This window comes from Jaculus jaculus, chromosome 1 (assembly GCF_020740685.1).
Source record: "Jaculus jaculus isolate mJacJac1 chromosome 1, mJacJac1.mat.Y.cur, whole genome shotgun sequence".
Classification (NCBI taxonomy): Eukaryota; Metazoa; Chordata; class Mammalia; order Rodentia; family Dipodidae; genus Jaculus; species Jaculus jaculus.
In genome coordinates this window covers 231,066,858-231,088,546 of record NC_059102.1, presented here as the reverse complement: position 1 = coordinate 231,088,546, position 21,689 = coordinate 231,066,858, and the positions used below count along the sequence as shown (strand labels likewise).

The following is a 21,689-nucleotide window of genomic DNA, read 5'->3' as shown; positions in this document are numbered from 1 at the left end:
AGGGCATGGTAACAGTAAGAGATGCCCTAAAGGATCTCCTGCACTCCAGACATACTCTTCCTTACCTCCATTGTGGAGGAGCAGTCCAATTTTCCCTGGTAGTCTGGATCAATCACCCCTGCTACCACTGTAATTCCCTTTTCAGCTTGTTCACTCAAGGGCATCAGGTGCCCAAAGTGGTCAGGGGAAAGTCTTAGTTTCCAATTCAATGGAATGTTTTTTGTGCCTCCTGGCAAAAGCACTCCCCCCTTGTAGACTTGTAGGCCAGCAGTATGTAAGGTTGTGGGAACAGGAAGCAAAAATTTAGCTAATGGGTCAGTTGGGGTGATGGTAAGCAGGACCATTCCCATTTCCACCCCTTGATTCCTGGACCCATGAACCATATATAGGACGCTGATTCAGACCATATACAGCCCACTGGAGGACACTCCCCCAGCCCTCCAAGCTATTGCCACCTAGTTGGCACTGTAGCTATTTCTGTAAAAGGCCATTCCACCACTCTATCAAGCCAACTGCTTCAGGGTGGTGGAGCACATGGTAAGACCAGTGAATTCCATGATCATGAGCCTATTGCCATACTTCCTTGGTAGTGAAGTGAGTTCCTTGGTCAGAAACAATGCTATGTGCAATACCATGATGTTAAGTTTTTCAGATGAGTGTAAATAATGTTAGAATTTTTATTTATCTGTTTTATTTTTATTTTTGTGAGGTAAGGCCTCACTAGCCCATGTTGACCTGGAACTTACTCTATAGTCCCAGGCTGGCCTCTAACTCATAGCAATCCTCCTACCTCTGCCTCCCAAGTGCTGGGATTAAAACTCTGTGCCATAATACTCAGCTTTTATTCTTCTTTTAAAAATGAAGAATTATGTATGTATATATCAATGGTGCATTGTCATATTTTATAAAACTTTATTTTTCATTGTGTGTTTGGACTAGCATTCATGAATAAAATTATTTTTACTGTGACTATTCAACCAACATTAAAATCCAAATTATTTCATAATGACTTTATTGCTTTTTTGTTATCTGTATGTTTTGTTTTGCTAAGACATGTTCTCACTGTATACCCAGGCTGTCCTAAACTCACTATGTAGATCAGGCTGACTTGGAAATCATAACAGGCCACCTGCCTCAGCCTCCTAAGTACTGAGATTTTTTGTGGGAGTCACCACACCTGGTTTAAATAATGCCTTTTAATTAATAAAATCACAATGATACTCTTTACTGCTTAAGCACCCATTTTTTTAAAAATATATTTTTTTAATTTATTAGCAAGTAGAGAGAAAGAAAGAAAGAATGGGTGCACCAGGGCCTCTTGCAACTGCAAACAAACTTGGGACATATGTGCTCCTTTGTGCATACCTGGCTTTATGTGGGTCCTGGGGAATTGAACCAGAGCCATCAGACTTTGCAAGCAAGCACCTTTAACTACTGAGCCATCTCTCCAGCCCTTAAGCATCTAATTTTGACCCTCCGTTTATCCTGACCATTGAAGTATCTTGGTCTCTTTCACAAAGTAACTAAGTAAAAAGACTATATGAGGGCTGGAGAGATGGCTTAGCAGTTAAGCGCCTGCCTGTGAAGCCTAAGGACCCCAGTTCAAGGCTCAGTTCCCCAGGTCCCACGTTAGCCAGATGCACAAGGGGGCACACACATCTGGAGTTCCTTTGCAGTGGCTGAAGGCCCTAGCGCGCCCATTCTCTCTCTCTCTCTCCCTCTTCCTGTCTTTGTCACTCTTAAATAAATAAATAAAAATAAAAATAAATTTTTAAAAAAACTATATGAGCTAGTTTTTACATATAAATGAATTTTCTATTGATGTATTTCAAATGTATAGTGCTTTGTAAGACTGTTCTGCATTCATCGTGAACTCTTTTGTAAACAAGAAAGATCTATATACACAAAGGATAAGATACGGAAGAAGAAAATGAAATGAGTCAGATCTATGAAAATTTGAATTTTGCATTGGAAATATTTATATGGTAGAAATATACAAATGTCTTCTTCTGCTGTAACTTATGTGAGGTTTTTTAATTTTTACATTCTTTAGGAATCTCAGTGCATTGATAACAAGTGTAGTCCCTGGAGATTACGATGGAGATTCACAAATGGATGTTCTGCTCACATATTTTCCCCAAAATCATGCCAACAATGAATTAGGAGCTGTTATCTTCTGGGGACAAAATCAAACATTAGGTGAGTTTTGAGAAATTTTAAATTGTAAAAAAATATGCCTATGCTTTTATGAAGCTTCTGTTTTAAAATCAGTTGCAAAGGCTATCCTTCTATGTCAGGAATTGTAGAATCTCCCTAAGTTTATTGTCTTGATTTTTTGGTTTCAGCCCATGGTCCATTCCAGAGAACAAAATCTACTCTTGTTAGTTTAAAGAAGAGGTATTTATTAACATATTATAATGGCCTTTAGGAATATTGGGATGGCTACAGAATGAACTTTAGTTGGTACTTTTCACGAACAATCCCCAGTGCCATTAAGGAATCTTCTGTCTCCTTTAGCTGTCAGAAATGGCCAGTTGCACAACATCCACCTAAAAGATGCCATATCTGCTATGATTCACATTAGCAAAGTGGACGGTGCACCTAGCCACTTCATACCACCAAATTCAGTGAGCAGACACTGAGGCAGAAAAAAACAGAAGCACAGCCTCTGCCTCCCTCATGCCTTTCAAATTCAGTGTAGCAGCCTGGCAAGGTTTGCTGCGATCTAGCATCTCAAATGCAAGGATATCAGCAAATTCTGTGTTTTGAGTTCTAATCATCATGATAAAGATTTTAAGGGGACAAATGAAGGTGTATTTTCTATCAAATGTGAGAATATAGACAGTAATTTTAATCCATCCACTGAATCAATGAGTATTTAAAGGAATACTATATACAAAGCACAACTAATAAAGAGGCATGGGAATGACAGTTGATAGTCTTGCATGTGTTGGTTTTATTGTCTACAAAATAACCTTGTTAGTTGGGCGTGGTGGCACACGCCTTTAATCCCAGCATTCGGGAGGGAGGGAGGTAGGAGGATTGCCATGAGTTCAAGGCCACCCTGAGATGACAGAGTTAATTCCAGGTCAGCCTGGACCAGAGTGAGACCCTACCTCGAAAAACAAAAAACAAAAAAAAATAACCTTGTTAATTGCCAAATAAATTGTATATGAGAAAGATTTCGGTAAGAAATTTATAGATGGGCTGGAGAGATGGCTTAGCGGTTAAGCGCTTGCCTGTGAAGCCTAAGGACCCCGGTTCGAGGCTCAGTTCCCCAGGTCCCACGTTAGCCAGATGCACAAGGGGGCGCACGCATCTGGAGTTCGTTTGCAGAGGCTGGAAGCCCTGGCGCGCCCATTCTCTCTCTCCCCCTCTATCTGTCCTTCTCTCTGTGTCTGTCGCTCTCAAATAAATAAATAAATAATTTAAAAAAAAAAAAAGAAATTTATAGATGGGACTCCAGAAGGAACTTGTCATGCTGATCCTGTTAATATCTTTAAATTATCTTTATAGTTAAATATGTCTCATGAATGATAACTAATAATAAATACATAAATATAATAAAAAGTTAGAGCTACATCTTATAAAACATAAAAGTTTACTTTTACCGAAGTGTAGATAGCAAAAATAATATTAAATACCACTAATTTATATTTCGTTCTTTACAGATACTAAAAATATGACTATACTCAATAGGACTTTTCATGACCAACCACTAATTATGGAGTGAGTACATGCTTGCTCCATTTGGAATAGCTTTATTTTTAATTTTTTAAATTTATGTTTATTTCTCATTTATATCTGGGTGGGTGGGTGGGTGGAGGTGGGGGTGGAGGTGCATATGTGAGTATCCTTGCACTCATAGGCATGTGGAAGGCCAGAGAATAACCTGGGTATTGTTCCTTAGTGCTGTCTATCTGGAATTTACCAAGTAGGTTAGACTGGCTGGCCTGTAAGCCACCAGAATTACCCGTCTCTGCCCCTTCATTGCTAGGTTTATAAGCATAAGCAACCACAGCCAGCATTTTATGTGGATTGTGGGAATCAATCCTCATTCTTGCAGTTATTAAAATTATATTCATACATCAATAGGTCAGTAGCCATTCAAAGTCTGTTAAGGGCAGTCAACTTGAGTTCTTTCATAGTTGCATATTTTTGTGGTTATTACAATGATTAATGGCTAATATGAATTTTTATAACACTTGGAGATTATTTTCTGGATTATTTCCAAGTCCAGTGATATCAGGTCATGATTATCAAAAGTTTCTAGGAATTAATGCTATTTCTTTCATTGTCAAGAATAGGCCAGCACAGGGCTGCTTAAATGTTTAACCCCTTTCTGCTCAAGAAATTTTTGTGTGACCCTGAGTATACACGTATATAATAGAAGTATCCAAGTAAAAAAGTTACTATGAGACAGGCATGGTGGCTCACACCTTTAATCCCAGCACTTGGGAGGCAGAGGTAGGAGGATCACTGTGAGGTCAAGGCCAACCTGAGAGTACAGAGTGAATTCTAGGTCAGCCTGAACTAGAGTGAGACCCTACCTTGAATAACCAAATGTATATGAGTATATTTACTATGAATATATCATAAACTTATTTTAAAACAATTTTGGTATGCATATAATCTTGTCATTTATGTAAGACTAGATCATATTTACATATAGTGACTTGTATTTGCTTGTTATTTTTACATAAACACTTAAGTCTTGGTTGAATATTTGATAGAACAGGATGTGGAGCATTTCCAGCATTTTCCCAAGATGATCAATATTTGTATCTTAAAATTAACCATGCTGTGAATGCTGCTTCACATAAATGCATTTACCTGTTTAGGGTCATTTCAGAAATTGTTGGAAGTTCATCTAATCTCAGGCCAAACTCCTCTTTAACAAATTTTTATGAAACTTAAGTAAGCAACTTTAAAGGTATTTTTCAAATCAAACATAACCCAATACACTCCAGATACTTTGTAATGTGATATTGATGTCCTGAGAAATGACAGTAAGAAAATTTCTTTTTTTCTGTAGTGAAGCCATTGTGTTTCTATAACAGCAGAAAACATGGTATGTTTAATCAAAGCGATGTACTTCGTAATGTATACTCGTCTTGGTTCTTTTCCCTTGGCGCTGGAGGCAGCCTTCATTGATATTAAGCGGCATGGCATGTATAGCACAGAGTACGCTTGTTACGTGTTCAGAACCAAGGCTGCTAAAAACTGAGAAAACCATTAGAAACAAGTAACACCATGAATATCTCAGATTCACCACATTTTTGATTTTGAATTAATTTTTGATCAATCATTGGACATTCAGGAACCTTTTGCTATTGCCCAGTATTTCACAACCCCCATATTCAGGTATGCAACCCCATACAAACCATGTGGGTTTATATCCCACAATTGAAAAAGCTGAGAGCTAGATGATACAGAACTCACAGATAACCCCAATATCTAAAACCTAAGAATTTTTTGCTTGTTCACTGGACAGTGTGTCCAGTCTGGGTCAGCAGTAGACTGTGCTTTATGTCACTTCTCAGGATACTGGGCTATCAGAGACCCCTCTGTCTTTTTAGGAGGTCATTGCAAATGAAGGCTGTCGCAGTTACTCCAGCGGGTTAATGAGTGCTCATGCATCCAATAACAGAAATAAAACATTTCAGCCTAGAAGTGACAAATATCATTTCTGTTTAATTGGCTACAGTGAGATGCTAGTGAGTATTGTATTGTTTTTCACACCTCCTCAAAGTTGTCTTTTAGTTGAATTTCCCCACTTTTTAAGCTGAATTAGAAATGATACTTTAGTAAAATGCCAGCTAACTTTTTAAAATATTTTCTTTTCAGCTTCAATGGTGATCTAATTCCTGATGTATTTGGTATCACTAATGAATCCAGCCAACCACAGATACTTCTAGGAGGGTAAGTAAATATAAGAATAGTCACGTAATTAATCATAAGGTTGTTGCTGCTATAGAGACTATGTCTAAACAGTTCACTAAATCTTTGGAGAAAAATCAATTCATTGGAAGGTTTAGTTTTATAAAAATTTACATTTTGTTCAATACACAAGCTTTTACAAAGAGTTTAGATTTGGTATGTAATTGATTCCTTTTTTAAAAATACTTTTATGTTATTTATTATTTATTTGCAAACAGAGAGAATGAAAATGAATGGGTACACCAGGGTCTCTTGCCACTGCAAATGAACTCCGGATATGTGTATCACTTTGTGCATCCAGCTTTACTTAGGTGCTGGGGAATTGAACCCAGGATGTCAGGCTTTGGAAGCAAGTGCTTCTAACCACTGAGAAATCTCTCTGGCACTATTGCTGCTTTCTGAATAGGACCAACATAGTCTTTATATCACACTGGATATTAGAGATGCAAACTGTACAAGTCTATATTTAAATATAGGTTCATTAGATGTCTTTGGAAATGGTTGGGTTTAATTTAATCAGAATGGTTAGCTACATTCTTGAGTGGACCTACTATGGACTTGTTAGTTCCTAGACTTTAGTTGATAAGCTTTGTTTCTTTTTTATTTGTAACATAAAAACATAAAGTCAGCCAGTCGTGATGGTGCATGCCTTTAATCCCAGTACTTGGGAAGCAGAAGTAGGAGGATTACAGAGTTCAAGGCTACCCTGAGACTACATAATGAATTCCAGATCAGCCTGGGCTAGAACAAGACCCTACCTTGGAAAAAGCTATAATCAGTAATTACCCCCCAAAAATGTATGCACTCCTTTTAGGTGTGACTTTATTTTATCATTGACAGTACATATGCTTAGTCTCTCATACTATTCAAGTATGTCATTTTTAGGAAAAACTGCCTGGAATTTTATAGTTCATAGGTCTACTCTGTAATTCTTCTGCATTTCAATAGAACTTCCCTCCCAACTCAAGAACTAGTGATGACAAGGTGCTTTTCCTGAAACACCTTCAACTGGGTTAATTTTGTTTTCTGTAACTGATTAGGCAAAACTTAGTTCATATGTATACAGCATGTTTGCTTCTTTTCTTTATTTTTTTTTATTTTTTTATTTTTTTGAGTTTCAGGCTTTATTCTAATGTGTAAGAGAGAAGGAGGAAGAGAGGGAAAGGAATAGGGAGGGAAAAATAAAAAGAAGGAAAGGTGGGGGACATACCAAGGAGACAACCAGAAGGCCCAAGAGCATTTTTTTTTCTTTGTTTTTTTTGGTTTGTTTTTTTTTTTATTTGAGAGCGACAGACACAGAGAGAAAGACAGATAGAGGGAGAGAGAGAGAATGGGCGCGCCAGGGCTTCCAGCCTCTGCAAACGAACTCCAGACGCATGCGCCCCCTTGTGCATCTGGCTAACATGGGACCTGGGGAACCGAGCCTCGAACCGGGGTCCTTAGGCTTCACAGGCAAGCGCTTAACCGCTAAGCCATCTCTCCAGCCCCCCAAGAGCATTTTTAAGTGACTTTTAAGGAAATGCAAAGAATATTTTTATCAATCTGTCTTCTACCAATTACTTGGAAATCTAACACTTTTTTTCTGTTTTAGAAATGTCATATGTTTTTAGATATGATTTCTAGGCATATAGCTGTGTCTGTAGAGATTGGGCCAGGTTCTGGTGGTAGCTCACGAGGGGTAGTGCTGGTCACACGTTCTTTGGGCTGGTCACTCTGGGGGTTGGAGGGGAAGTCCAGCTTTAGTTTCCCATGCTACACTTTCGCCCAGTCTTCTCAGCTAGCCCTGCTCCTGCCATTCCTCCTCCCCAGGGACTCTCATCCCCTGCTTGAATCTCTGCAGCCTGCTAATCTCCTATCAGAGAAATGTCTTTTGTTGGATTTATTTTGACCTTGGAAATTAAAACTTGTGATACAGCTACTTCCAATAATTCAGAAAGCAAAATTTTAATATTTTACAGATGTTTTTAAAATTTTTTTTGTTCATTTTTTATTTATTTATTTGAGAGCGACAGACATAGAGAGAAAGACAGATAGAGGGAGAGAGAGAGAATGGGCACGCCAGGGCCTCCAGCCACTGCAAACAAACTCCAGACGCGTGCGCCCCCTTGTGCATCTGGCTAACGTGGGACCTGGGGAACCAAGCCTCAAACCAGGGTCCTTAGGCTTCACAGGCAAGCACTTAACCGCTAAGCCATCTCTCCAGCCCTATTTTACAGATTTTGCACATAAATCTCTACCAGAAAAATAGTTGGTGTCATAGTATCATAATTTATTTATTCGATCTGAATTCTATGTTAGATTTTCACTAGTGCTTCTTAATATAGGATAGCTTTTAAAATTTATTCTGCCTAAACATAGGCTCATTTGTGTTACTTGTATATTATATTCTGTATCCTCAACAAAATGGAGTAACAATCATTGTTAGTAATAATTATTAATAATCTGTTATTAAGTATCTGGTAACTGATAACTTCAGATGCAGATTGTACAAAAGTAACCCTATTCTGAGTGATTTGTTCTGATACCAATTCAAAGCATGAAATTGTTTGAATTCATAGAAAATAATTTCTCCTTGAGTTGTGGGTATAGTCAGTGCTAAAATGTGATTTTACATTCACAAAACCCTGAGTTCTACCCCTGTACATACAGGGATCTCTGTGTTTTTTCTTCACGAAGCCTCTCTTCATATGCATAGGGGTAGCTTGGACTTCATGATAAAGTATGGGCAGAGCTGCTAATTTCTTAAAGTTCAGTCCTAGAACTTAAATAGTATCACTTTTGTTGCATTTTTTTTTAATCAAAATAAAGAAGAGGACCAGCTATGATTCAGTAGGGCCAGGGATTATAGACCCTGCTCTCAATTATAACCACGGCAAAATTGAAATGCAAAAGAGCATTTGAGATAAATAGTGTGGCCAGTATAGAACACAATAGCTGTGTTTATTTTAATAAAGGAATGGGAAAGGCATATGCAAGTACAGATTATTTTAAGGAAATCAAGTATAAGTTCTCTTCTCTGAAATTGCTCTAGTTAAATATGTACCTGTTTTCACTATAACTGTGTTATTTACATGAGTATGTCAGATTCCTTACTTTTCCTAGGTGCATATTTTCCTCTTAGACAAGATCTTACGTTGTACTCTAGGCTGGCCTCAAATTTGCACCAGTCCTCTCTTGCCTCATCTTCCAAGTGAGGCAGCATATTCCACCGTAGACATTTTTCTATAGCAGCATTATAGCTCAAGTCATGTCAAAAAATACCCCTAAAAAAAAAAACCCTAATGTCTTCTTTATAAAAATCTTATGTTTACTATTTTCTGTATGCTATTAAATTTTTTGTAAATAAGTTTTTCAGCATATATGTTCTTTATTAAAATCATATAAAGTTTTTATTTAATGAGATGAAAAAGAAATAGGATTATTTCTGATTTTATACTCTTCTTTTAAATTTTAAATTTTTTAATTTAAATTTTTTTGTTTATTATTTATTTATTTGAGAGTGACAGAGAAAGAGGAAGAGAGAGAGAGAAAATAGGCGCACCAGGGCTTCCAGCCACTGCAAATGAACTCCAGACACATGCGCCCCCTTGTGCATCTGGCTAACGTGGGTCCTGGGGAATTGAGCCTTGAACCAGGGTCCTTAGGCTTCACAGGCAAGCACTTAACTGCTAAGCCATCTCTCCAGCCCTATACTCTCCTTATTTAACTGTTATACTCTAAAAGCCAGACCCCGACCTGAATGACCACAAATTTACCAAAGGATTTCTATATCTTTCTATATCATTATACTTATATAATTTCATTATATATAAAAATAAATTATTTTTACTATGTTGCATTGTATTGCTAAAGTTAACTCAATATATATTTTGCTTATATATTGCTTTCTTGTTTTATTCTTAAAACCCATTTTAATAAAATGAATAGTTTTATCAGCTCTGCATTATTTTCCTTTTGTTTGCTTTTAGGAAATTTTCTACAAATAACTTCTGTAATTTCCCAGCCATTTTTGTAATATTCTTTGAAACATATTAACATATTTTTTTGAATTGGAAAACTAAGAGCTATTTTTCTTGTAGAAAGTAACTTTCATCTGGAGATGATTTAACATCAAGGCCCTGTCTTTCTAATTGGTTTATATGGTAGACTACTTCCCTAAATTAAATGAGTAAATTCTGTTGCTCTAAGTTTGTTTATATTTTTGCCTTTTATTATGGAAATTTTCAAGCATAATGTAGAGAAAATAAACAGTGAATTTGAATGTAACATACTTATCAATCAACTTTAATAATTACCGATTCATGGCCATTTATTGTCTTAGACACACCTTTTGCTCCCATTTCTTTACATTTCTACCCCCTCCTCAGAAATTTTTAATTTATAAATAGTTCAGTATATATCTTTAGAAGATATTTTGAAATATATAATTGCAACCTCCTTATGGCACATGAGAATTAAAGATGGTTTCATAAATTTCATGTAGAATTTGATGAAAATGTTTTAAGGATACAGTATTATAGAAACATTTTATTCAGGTATATAATATTGTGAATGATGTAATGAAAAAGATTCCCAAGATGGAGAAATAGTTCATTTTAGGTAGGGTTCTTATCTGGCATGCTTCAGACCCTGAGTGCATGGTGGCTCATGTCTGTAATCCTAGCACTCCACAGAGGCAGAAAGATCAAAAGTTCAAAGTCATCCTCAACTCCATAATGAACTTAAGGCCAGCCTGGTCTACAAGAGACCCTGTCTCAAAAAGAAAAACTGTAATGGGTTTAAATGAGATGGCACTAGTTGAAGAATAATTGACAATAGTTATCTGATAAGTCTGGGTAGTGCTTTATTATACTTCTTAGAAGCTGAGAAAAGAAATAGTTCTGCTATAAGGATTATACTCTTTTTGTAAGTCAGAAGCTTTCCTGTAACTTGCTTTCAATAGTTTAAAAGAAACCTTAATTGGTAGAGCTCTAGAAATTATTTTGGTGATTGATACCTGCGATTTTTTGACCTATGACTAAAGACTTCAAAAAAATTGAGTCATTGGTATAATAAGTACCCTTTCATTCTATTTACTGTGAAGAAATTTCTTAGCATTAAGGTCTAGAAAAATGAAACGAAGGAATACACTTTATGTAAATTCTCTTTCTTGTTCTAACCATTATTTCAAGAGCAAATAAAGTATAGGTAATTAACAATATATTAATACTGAGTTCACCTATTTTAAAATGTATTTACAGTGAAATTATACATCTAATGTAATATGTTATTCTGCTATACGTGTTTTCATTAATTGCATGCTAATAGATAAAATAAATCAATCTCAGATTTTTTGAACACTGAGGTCTCAAACAAAATGAATTGAAATCATATTTTTAATCTCTAGATCATTTTATTTTTCTTTGGAGAATTATTCTAGAGTAATCACTAAAAAGACTTCATCTGAAGACATTTTATATTATATAAAGCACTCTAGGAAAAATATAGGAGTAGCATTATAAGATCAAATATTAAACTGGAAAAATGTTCAACTTCTGAATATTAAAGACCTTGATCCTACACTTATGATAGGTTGGATTTTTTACAGGGAGGTGGTAATGAAAATGTCAATATTAGATTTAAATTCCATTGATTGTATTTTTAAAATTGTTTTATGTTAAATGTTCAGTAAGTCAATTAGACAAGATTACCTACCTTGTGGCAATTTAAACTGTTGAAAACATTTTAATTACTTGCTTGGAAATGTAAGTGGTGTGTTAGGAGGTTCATAGTTTTTCAAATTTCTTTTCAAACATATCTGAGCAAAAATGTTTGAAGATTCCTGAGCTACAAACAGATTCCTCTTCATGCCAAACCTATCTCCCACTAACTGTTTTTCCCTTAACATCTTAAGTATAAGGTGATCATTGACAAGAGGGTAAATTAGCAATAGTTTCATAGAATAGTTACCATAGGCAACCAAAAGCTGCAGTTGACATTAATTACATGTAAATTTATCCTTTGATAGATACTATTCTTTGAGATGAAGGGTGATAATGCCCACAAATTAGAACACTTTGACATAATTATGTTTTCTGTGGGGGGAAAGGTAATAATTGAAATTCTACAAAGATCAAAAGTGTTAGTGAATAGATTTAATATGGCTTCAAACTGTCTGTTTCTTCATCTGTGCCTGCTTTGAATTGTTACCAGTTTTTATCTGTGACCTTAACCTTCAAGAGGAGTTGAACACTTACATGAGATTATAGTTTATATCTTTTCACTTCCCTGAAAAATATTATCTTGTTCTTATTGTTGAAAAACTATGATGTGTACATAGAGCACCTTCAACAAAGATAGGAGGAATGACTTATGTAACTTTAAATTGCAAGTGGTGGGACTTCCGGTTAAGATGGCAGTGTAGGTACCACGCCAAAGCAGCCTAGGGGCGAAAAAGCCAAAAACAACTCAGCAAAATACACACTTTTACTAAAAAGTGAGGTATATAGGATATTGAAACAGCAGTGGAGAAGTAAGAGATCCAGAGCATCCAGAACCCACACAGGCTGGCAGAAGCAGCTCCGGCAGGTCCGCGGACCATGTCGTGCCAGAAAGCCGCCAGGCTCAGTTTGAGCCACAGGAAAAGCCAGGTGAGGGGATTTTTCCAATCACACCGGAAACTCAAGAAACGAGAAGGGAGAACAGCAGTGAACAATAGAGGAACAGATCACAAGGTAGAAGAATACATGGAACAGTGAGAAAACTAGAGCAGCATCAGCAGCCTCCCCTCCCCCACCGCCAGTGCCCAGCTCCAGCAAACAGAGCAGCAGTCCAGGGACCTGACCACGCCAACTTGAACTGACAGCAGAACCCAAGCAGGAGAGAGGTAACTGGGATTGCACCAGGGAAGGGTCTCACCTGGTCTCAAGCTGACTTGGAACGCTCAACAGATCAGAAATCTTAGCCTCCTTGTTGTCAGGATTAAGGGTGTGGGTGGCGCACCACACACCCTAAGGGACAGTTAAAGGATCTGGTTGTCATAATACCTACTCTTGGGTAAATACTATGCGCTGTTTTTCATTGAAAGTGTACATTGTTTAGTTAAATTTTAGAAACTTATCTGTATTTGGTTCCACTCAGCCTACTTGAATACTCATAGCAGGCAAACCCAACACCTAGGTTCACTTTTGTAGATACTCTGAGAGTCTTGAGAGCCACAGCTAATGCCTTACGGTCCTACCCTGAAGTTATATAACATCAGATTGACTGATACATCTAATTAATACCCAGCTAAATAGAAAATCCAATCATTAAATAATGCAGGATGCAAAAATATATACATTATAACACAAGAAACACCAAAAATCAAGACAATATAAATCCACAAAAAAGTATTAATGCATCAGAAATGACCTCCAGTGAGAATGTGTTAGAGGAAACGCCTAAGAAAGATTTCAAAAGAATGATTATAAATATGTTCAAAGAAGAAATCAAAGGAATGAAAGAGGAAATCAAAGGAATCAAAGAAAACACAGGACACATAAGGAAATAGAAATAATAAAGACACACCAGTCAGAATTACGAGCAATGAAGAACACAGTTAATGAAATAAAAAACTCTAGAAAATCTCACCAGTAGAATGGATGAAGGAGAGGACAGAATATCTAAGCTAGAAGACCAGGTGGCAGATGTAATACAGTCCAACAAAGAGAAAGACAAACTAATAGAAAAGTATGAGTGGGAATTTCAAGATATTCGGGACACTATGAAAAGATCAAACATAAGAATTCAGGGCATAGTAGAAGGAGAAGAATTTCACTCCAAAGGCATAGCAGGCATCTTCAAAATCATAGAAGAAAACCCCCCAAATTGGGAAAGAGGTGCCAATGCAGATACAGGAATCCTTTAGAATAGCAGCCAGACAAAACCTGGAAAGAACCTCTCCTCACCATATTATAATCAAACTACCAAACACACAAACCAAAGGAAAAACATTGAAAGCAGTCAGAAAGAAAAATCAAGTTACCTAAATTTCGAGTGGTTTTGATTCTGACGGACAACTCTATATGTATCATTTCAAACCATCTTTAAATGCATTGCAAAAAGAAATAGTTCTTCCCTTTCTGCTCTCCTTTGTAACTTACCAGAATTTTAAGTAGTCATTATGTGTGGAATACAAGGGTCAGCTACTGTCTTTCAAGTCATGTCAATGTAAAATGGCAGAGCACAGGTGACCAATAGAAACTTAAAGTAATATGAAGAAATTTCATCTGATTTGAAATGTTCAAGACTGTAAGAATACAGTTGTTTTTAGAAGCTACAAATTCAAATGTCAAAAGAATCAAAAGGAGTAACTGTCCAGATTGAGTTTTATGGCTGCCTATCCATACCAGCCCCTTTAGAGAATAGCCAGTGAATACTATACTTGAAGATAAAAATCCAGATTTTTATAGGAAATCTAATTAATTTTTTTTTAAAAAAAAATAAGTTTTAGCAGTGAATTCAAGGTTGTAAAGGATATATGGACCAAGTAAACTACATCTTTATGAGGAATTTTGACTCAGCCTATCACTTAGTGACTTATTCTTTGTTATTGTTCTAAAGTAAACCAACTAAAAACTTACTGATAATTTTTATACATGTATATAATATACTTTGATCATAATCCCCTCCCATTACCTTTCTTAATTCCCCTACCCTGTCACTGAACTCGTCCTTTCCAACTCCTACTTGGATAGGTTTTTGTTTGTTTGTTTGTTTGTTTTCTGGCATACTCCACCATCCATGATGGGATGTTGATGGGCTGTATTTTGTGCAGGACTTTTGCAGGTAACAGCAGTCACCTTGATGTTGTGAATGCAACAGCCACTTCATGCCCTGAACATACTGTTCCAAAGCACTCCTTTCTATGCTCTGGCTCTTACATCTTTCCTGGTCCCTGTCTCACAATCTTCCCTGAGCCATGGGAGGGATGATGCAGATGTCTTATTTAGCATGATAGGAATTTGACTAGGTTTTCAGTTCCAGGCATGAATTCCTTCAGTGGAGCAGGTCTCAAATCCAGTGAGAAAGCAGTTAGTTATCCCCACTACTAGGCACCTCTTATGTGGCTGATCGATTTTGTAGTTTGCAGGTTCTACTGGTGTGTATCACCAGTAGAGTATCACCAGCACATTCTGATGGGAAAACCAAGCTCAGTGGCAATAGGCTCTATTGCTTTGGGTACCTCAAGGACCTCCATGACTAACACCTCACTGGGAGGTATCCTACCCTTTAGCACAGGGATTTTCCTATAGTAACCTATGATTTCAGGGTACTTCTGCTCAATCTCTTTCATAAGTTTGTATTTTTTAGTGAGCTACCAAAGAAGTGGGTTTCCACATGGCTTTTACATGTGTCTTTAGTTTAGATTAATGTTCACCCCAACCCCTCGACCCCTCATTCACCCCTAGTCTACCACCCCCTCCCCTGAAGCCTTCTCCCCTTCTCCCCCATGTCATGACCCCTTTCTAACTTACTACTTCTACTGACTTCTACTTCAATTTACCTACAAATCTAAAATTTGGAAGCTAGGATCCTTATATGCGAGAGAACATGTGATGTTTACCTTTCTGAACCTGAGTTATCTCACTTAGTATATTTTCCAGATATTCACTTGCCCAAAATTTTTATAATTTCATTTTTCTTTATAGCTAAATATGTACTACCTTTTCATTATCCATTCATTTGTTAATGGGCATGTAAGCTAATTCCATTTCCTAGCTATTATGAATACAGCAGCAATGAACTTGTATGTGCAAGTTCTCTCTCTAGCAGATGGTAATAGAGTCCTTAGGTTATATGCCCATGAATGGTATTTCTGGGTCATATGGTAGTTCTATTTTTAGCTTTTTGAGAAACCATACCAATTTCCATAATGGCTAACTCTAACCCTGACTCAGACAATGATTACATACAGAACCACATGATCAGCCTTATCGAGCTCAGTGCTAGAAAAGCCTATTATGCTTTGAATTCTTTCTTAGCTTCTAATGTATTTTTGATGGAAATACTAGCAACGTCTTAAGAAATATCTTTGTGTTGGGCTAGAGAAATAGCTTAGTATTTAAGGTGCATGCCTGCAAAGCCTAAAGACCCAGATTCGATTCTCCAGGTCCCACTTAATCCAGATGCACATGGTGGCACAAGCATCTGGAGTTTGTTTGCAGCAGCTAGAGGCCCTCTCATGTCCATTCTCTCTCTCTTCCTCCCTCTCCCTGTCTCAAATAAATAAAAATAAGATCTTTAAGAAATTTTTAAAAAAATAAAAAAGAAATAACTGTTAAACTTATAAAAAATCTAGTCTCATTACTTGTTAGAAAGTAAAAATACTTTAAAAAATATTTTATTATTTACTTGTAAGGAGAGCAAGAGAGAGAGAGAATGAGTGTGCCTGGGCTTCTTACCACTGTATATGAACTCCAGATGCACCCACTACTTTGTGCAATTGGCTTTATGTGGGTATTGGGGGAATTGAACCACAGTTGTCAGGTTTTGTAAGCAAGCATCTTTAACCAGTGAGCCATCTCTATGTCCTATCTTCAGTTGAAGTGAATCAGTCATTATTAAATTAGACTTTAATTAAATTTCAAGATGTCCAACCTTGGGTAGTACTGAAAAAAATCATCAAACAAATTGCTTGAAATAAGTACAATTTGTCTGTTCAACAGTTTTAGTATTTTCTAGTTAAGAGGCTTTGGTTAAAGTAACAAAATTAGTTTACATGACTATAACATAATTTTAATTTTACTGTCTTGTATATTTAAGCTGAATGTTTCCTACAATGAGTTGGACAAAAATTATAGGGAAGAGGTTGTTGTTTCTAAAACACAACTTGCAGGGAGAAATCTTCTTGTAGATGAATGTTCTTGCTTCTCCCAGATGCACAAATTAGTCTGTTAAATTTCTCTGCTTCCCAAAGTCATCAAAATCAAACCCCAAGTAAAACTCATTTGCTGTACAATTGACTACTATGTTAACAATTAAGTTGGACTTAAATAGCCTAAAGTTTCTTTGGAAATGGTATATCTGTGAGTCCTTATTGGAATGGAATATGGTACAGTGAAAAAAATACTGACTTCTAACTGAAATAGGAAAAAAAAGAAATTACAATTATTACCATTTTATAGGAGATGAGTCTTAATATTCTAAATACTTATATCTGTCAATGTATCTCTGGAGTAGCTTTATAGCACCAAAGAGTCTTCGAGTAACTAACATAAGTGAAAGAGCAAGTAATAGAGAAAAATGTAGTGAGGTAGCAATAGATTTTTTTTAAAAAAGTCTGTTTTAAGGAAGCTTATTTGACCAAGGTACTTAATAGGAATTGCATTTCACACTGATGAGGTTTTTGGAGGAATGATTTAAGTAGACTCTTCTTCCTTCCATATTTGAAGTCTGCCAGTGTTATATTCTACTTTAAATATTTACTATTATGCTAATTATTAACATTAAGGTAGACAGAATGATAGGCATATGAAGACCTTTACTATTTGTTTTTCTTTAAAATGGTATAGTTCACATAACATTTGGCTAATTATTATACCTGGCATAGAATCTGTAGTTACATGAATTATAAAATGCATATTTGTGTCATTTAATATATCATAATAGTATGTATTTATCATATTTAACTACTTCAAAAATTTCATCACCCATAAAACTCATTTTACCCATTAAACAGTTACTAACATGCTCCTTATCATCAGTCCATGGTAACCACTAATCTCTTTTCCATATGGACTTATCTATTAAGTATACTTTATAAAGGTGCATATAACTCTTTGTGTGCCTTCTTTAATACAACATTATGTTTCTAAGGTTTATATTCCATGTGTCAGTTTATATGTATGTGAGAGAAAGGGAGAGAGAACAAAAACAAGACTTCAGAGTTATTTGCCAATGTCTGCTTACTTGTGCTTGCTTCTAGGAATTTTATATTTTACCTTTTTGTCTATTTTGAGTTATTGTGATGAGGAAAGGGTCTAAATGTATTCTTTTGCATGATCCAAAATTTCTGAATTAATATATACTGGAAAGTTGACAAAATTCTCCATGGTCTAAACCATCTATGTGCTATAAAGTTGTGTGTGTGTGTGTGTGTGTGTGTGTGTGTATGTGTGTGAAAAATCACAGGCAAACAAGCTAAAACCATAAAGCTCTTAGAAGAAACAGGTAAATTTTATGACCTTATGGTAGGCAATGAATTTTTGACTGTAGTACCAAAAGCATAAGTAGAAAAGTCTAGGAAGATGGCTTAGCAATTAGGGCACTTACCTGCAAAGCCAAAGGACCCAAGTTCAATTCCCCAGGACCCACATAAGCCAGATACACAAGGTGCATGTGTCTGGAATTTGTTTGCAGTGGTGGGAGGCCATAGTGTGCCCATTCTCTCTCTTTCTTTCTCTCTCCCTCTCTCTGCCTCTTTCTCAAATCAATAAATAAAATACCTTTTAAAAGAATTAGTAACAAAAAGAAAAAGAAAATAATTAGACTTCCCCAAAATAGAAAAAAAAAATAGTTTTCTCAGACCACTATCAAGAAAGTGAAAGATAACCTGCAGACTAGGAGAAAATATTGACAAATTATATGACAGGTACAGATCTCATGTCCATAACACCTAAAGAGTCATATAAGTCAAGAACAAAGCCATAATAAATAACATGCTGTGAAAATGGACAAAGGATCTGCGTATATACTTCTCCAGTGAAGATCTACAAATGAAGAAGAAAATTTGTTCAGCATCATTAGACTAGAGGAATATGTGAACCAAACCCTCTGGGCTGGTGGTATAAGTACTGACAAAGACATGAAGATATTAGAACACTCCTTCCTTGCTAGTGGGAATGTAAGATGGTAAAACAACATTGAAAATCAGCTCATAAATGTTCAAAAAGGTAAACATGACAAAGCAATTCTAGGTATGTATCCAAAAGACTTGAAGATACATAGCCCCAGAAAGCCTTTTAGAATATTCATAAGAGCCAAAAAAGTCTAAACAACCAAATTCATGTCAATAAATGAATGGGCAATTAAAATGTATAGCGATACATTAGAGTAGTAAATCCACTATAAAAGAGGAATGAATTATTCATTGTGGGTGAACTTGAAAATATATGAGTGAGCCCAGATACAAAGTGCCACATGTTGTGTGATTCCATTTATATGAAATATTTTTGAACAGGAAAATGCATAAAAGTCGAAGATTAGTGGTTGACAAGGGCTAGAAGGAATAGAAATAGGGAATGATTAATGAATATGGAGTATTCTTGAGGTGATAAAAATATTTTTGAGCTCAAGAGGGGTAATGATTATGTACTGTGAATGCACTTAAACCCACTGAATTGTGTACAGTAAAAGTGAATTTTATAGTATGTGAAATATATCTTAATAAAATAAAATTTAAAGTGTTCACATATGCAGATATTTTGTCTTTTAAATCAATACTCATTTCTTCACCCTAAAAAAATATTGTTTTAATATTTCAGAAATTTATCATGGCATCCTGCATTGACCAGTGAAAGTAAAATGAGACTTCCACATTCTCATGCATTTATTGATCTGACTGAAGATTTTACAGCAGGTGAGTTATATATCAATGTAAACTACTTGCTTTGCCTAAGAATTAGGCAATTTGAAATTCTCTACTTAATAAGCATTTCCTAATTTGCTACATGTTAGCAACAAACTATTAAAACATTATAGTGTATAGTAAGTAACAAACTATTAAAGTGGAAATATGGAAATAATGCTAAGCATAATAAATATGTTTCTAGTTCTTGTGGTCTTTGTTGCTTGTTAATCGTCTCAGAATTTGAATTCTCTATTTTTTATGAATTCATGATAATTTGGACAGTTATTGATTGGTGTTTCTTTCCTTTTGCATTAAAAACTTTTGATTAACAAATACTATAAACTTAATAAGAGAACATTTAACATACATACTGAAAAATGGCATTTAAAACCTTTCTGTGTGTGGTGCTAGGTGTTAAATCCATTGCTAGACAAGTACCCTACCACTGAGCTACACCTCCAGCCACCAAAGCTTTTATTGTGGAAAATTTCATGGTGTTGTATATGATATAGATGCAAATTCAGTAATCACCTAGCTTCCAGAAATGAAAATAATAAAGTTAACAGAAGTTTATAATTTCATTTGTTAGTGCTTCAGTGGGTACCTCTTAAATTATAATAATGTTTGTACTTATCACTATGCTATTCTGAAATCAAAAGTTTAATAATTTAAAAATTTTATTTAACTATGTTCATGCCTGCATGCATGCGCATGTGTGTATATGTATGGGCATGCCAGGGCCACTTGCCACTGCAAGTGCACTGGAGATGCATGGACCACTTTTGCATCTAACTTTACGTGTACTGGGAAATTGAGCCCAGGCAAGCAGGTTTTGCAAGCAAGCACTTTAACCACTGAGCCATCTCCCCAGACCAATAATGATTTTTTATTGTCAAGTATTTAGTCATTATTTAAATGCTCTAGCATATTACTATTTTTTTTCTTTTTTACAAATCAGAAGCTAAACAGGAATCCACACAAAGAAAAAACACTTTTATATCTCTTTGGATTTTTCTAATTGTAAAGTCGTGGTGTTAATATGTTACTTTGTCCCTTTATTTCAATTATCTCAGTAATTAAATTTGGAGTCTTGAGCAGAACCATACATTTCTGGGGGGCAGGTGAGGGCAGAGCTCAAAAATACTTTGCAGGTATTACTGTATATTTTACTTCATTAAGGAGACACATAGTTTTTCTCTCTTTTCTGATATTGACCAATAGCTTTAATTTTCCTGAGCACAGACCATTCACTATGTCTGATAGTAGCTTTGGCAGCTGTGATAGTCATTGTCAAGGCCATTGTTTCAGTAGTACTGGCTCCGTAAGTCCTTCACTCCTTGGTACATAGTGTTCACTGAATTGCCTGTTAGGAGAAAGAACTCCCACCATCACCCTTTCAGTCAACTGAGGCACCATTGACACAGAAGAAATAGAAGCTTAATTGTTTCTCTCTTCCTGCCATTTTTTTTTGGGGGGGGGGCTGGGGAGAAGGTAGAACCTTTTTAGAAAAAAAAAAAGAATTTGCAATGACAGTTTTATATAGAAAACTAATTGCAGAGGCGGTATAGCTCAGTGGTAGAGCATTGGACTGCAGAAAACTAGTTTCAAGTTAGTAAGTCTAGCTTAATGGCTGTTAAAACTAAAAAACTTCATTAAAGGAATTCCATGGCCAGGCATGGTGGTGTAGTGCCTGTATTGTTAGCACACTGGAGGTACAGGCTTGAAGATATCAACTTCCAGACTAACCTGAGCTGACTAAATACAAGTCTCTATCCCAAAGCCAAACAAAACGTTCCATGATGAAACATCTGCATGTTATTTGAGAAACAAGGATCAAGATGATGTAATTTAAACCTCTTGGTTCTGGATTGATAACTGTACTGCATTTTCATTACTAAAACACAATTTGCAAAACTAATAAAATTCTAGTACTCAAGTGTACTCTGGATTTTACTGACCTAAAACCAAAAAAAAAAAAAAAAAGCTGCTCTTTTCCAATTAAGTTTTTTTCTTATAAATTCTATCTTGTTGGTTCCTGAGTATATATTTAGATTGAAAACAGGGAGTTGAAGAAAAAGCAGAGGTTATATGAAACCCCTAATAATAAGGTTTTTAAACACATTGTCATGGAAGTCAATCTTAAAAGGCTGGATTATCA

The 21,689-nt window shown here is 35.8% G+C and overlaps 1 protein-coding gene across 2 annotated transcripts in view; it reads left to right on the top strand.

Annotated features, from left to right (window-relative positions):
* Positions 1 to 21,689, top strand: part of Itfg1 (integrin alpha FG-GAP repeat containing 1) — a 181,114-nt gene that overhangs the window by 7,168 nt on the left and 152,257 nt on the right. For both annotated transcript variants that reach the window (XM_004664834.3, XM_045132791.1), the window contains 4 exons: positions 2,054 to 2,199; positions 3,672 to 3,729; positions 5,848 to 5,922; positions 19,446 to 19,540. In XM_004664834.3, the coding sequence (XP_004664891.2) occupies positions 2,054 to 2,199; positions 3,672 to 3,729; positions 5,848 to 5,922; positions 19,446 to 19,540 (374 nt within the window). The remainder of the gene's footprint in view (positions 1 to 2,053; positions 2,200 to 3,671; positions 3,730 to 5,847; positions 5,923 to 19,445; positions 19,541 to 21,689) is intronic.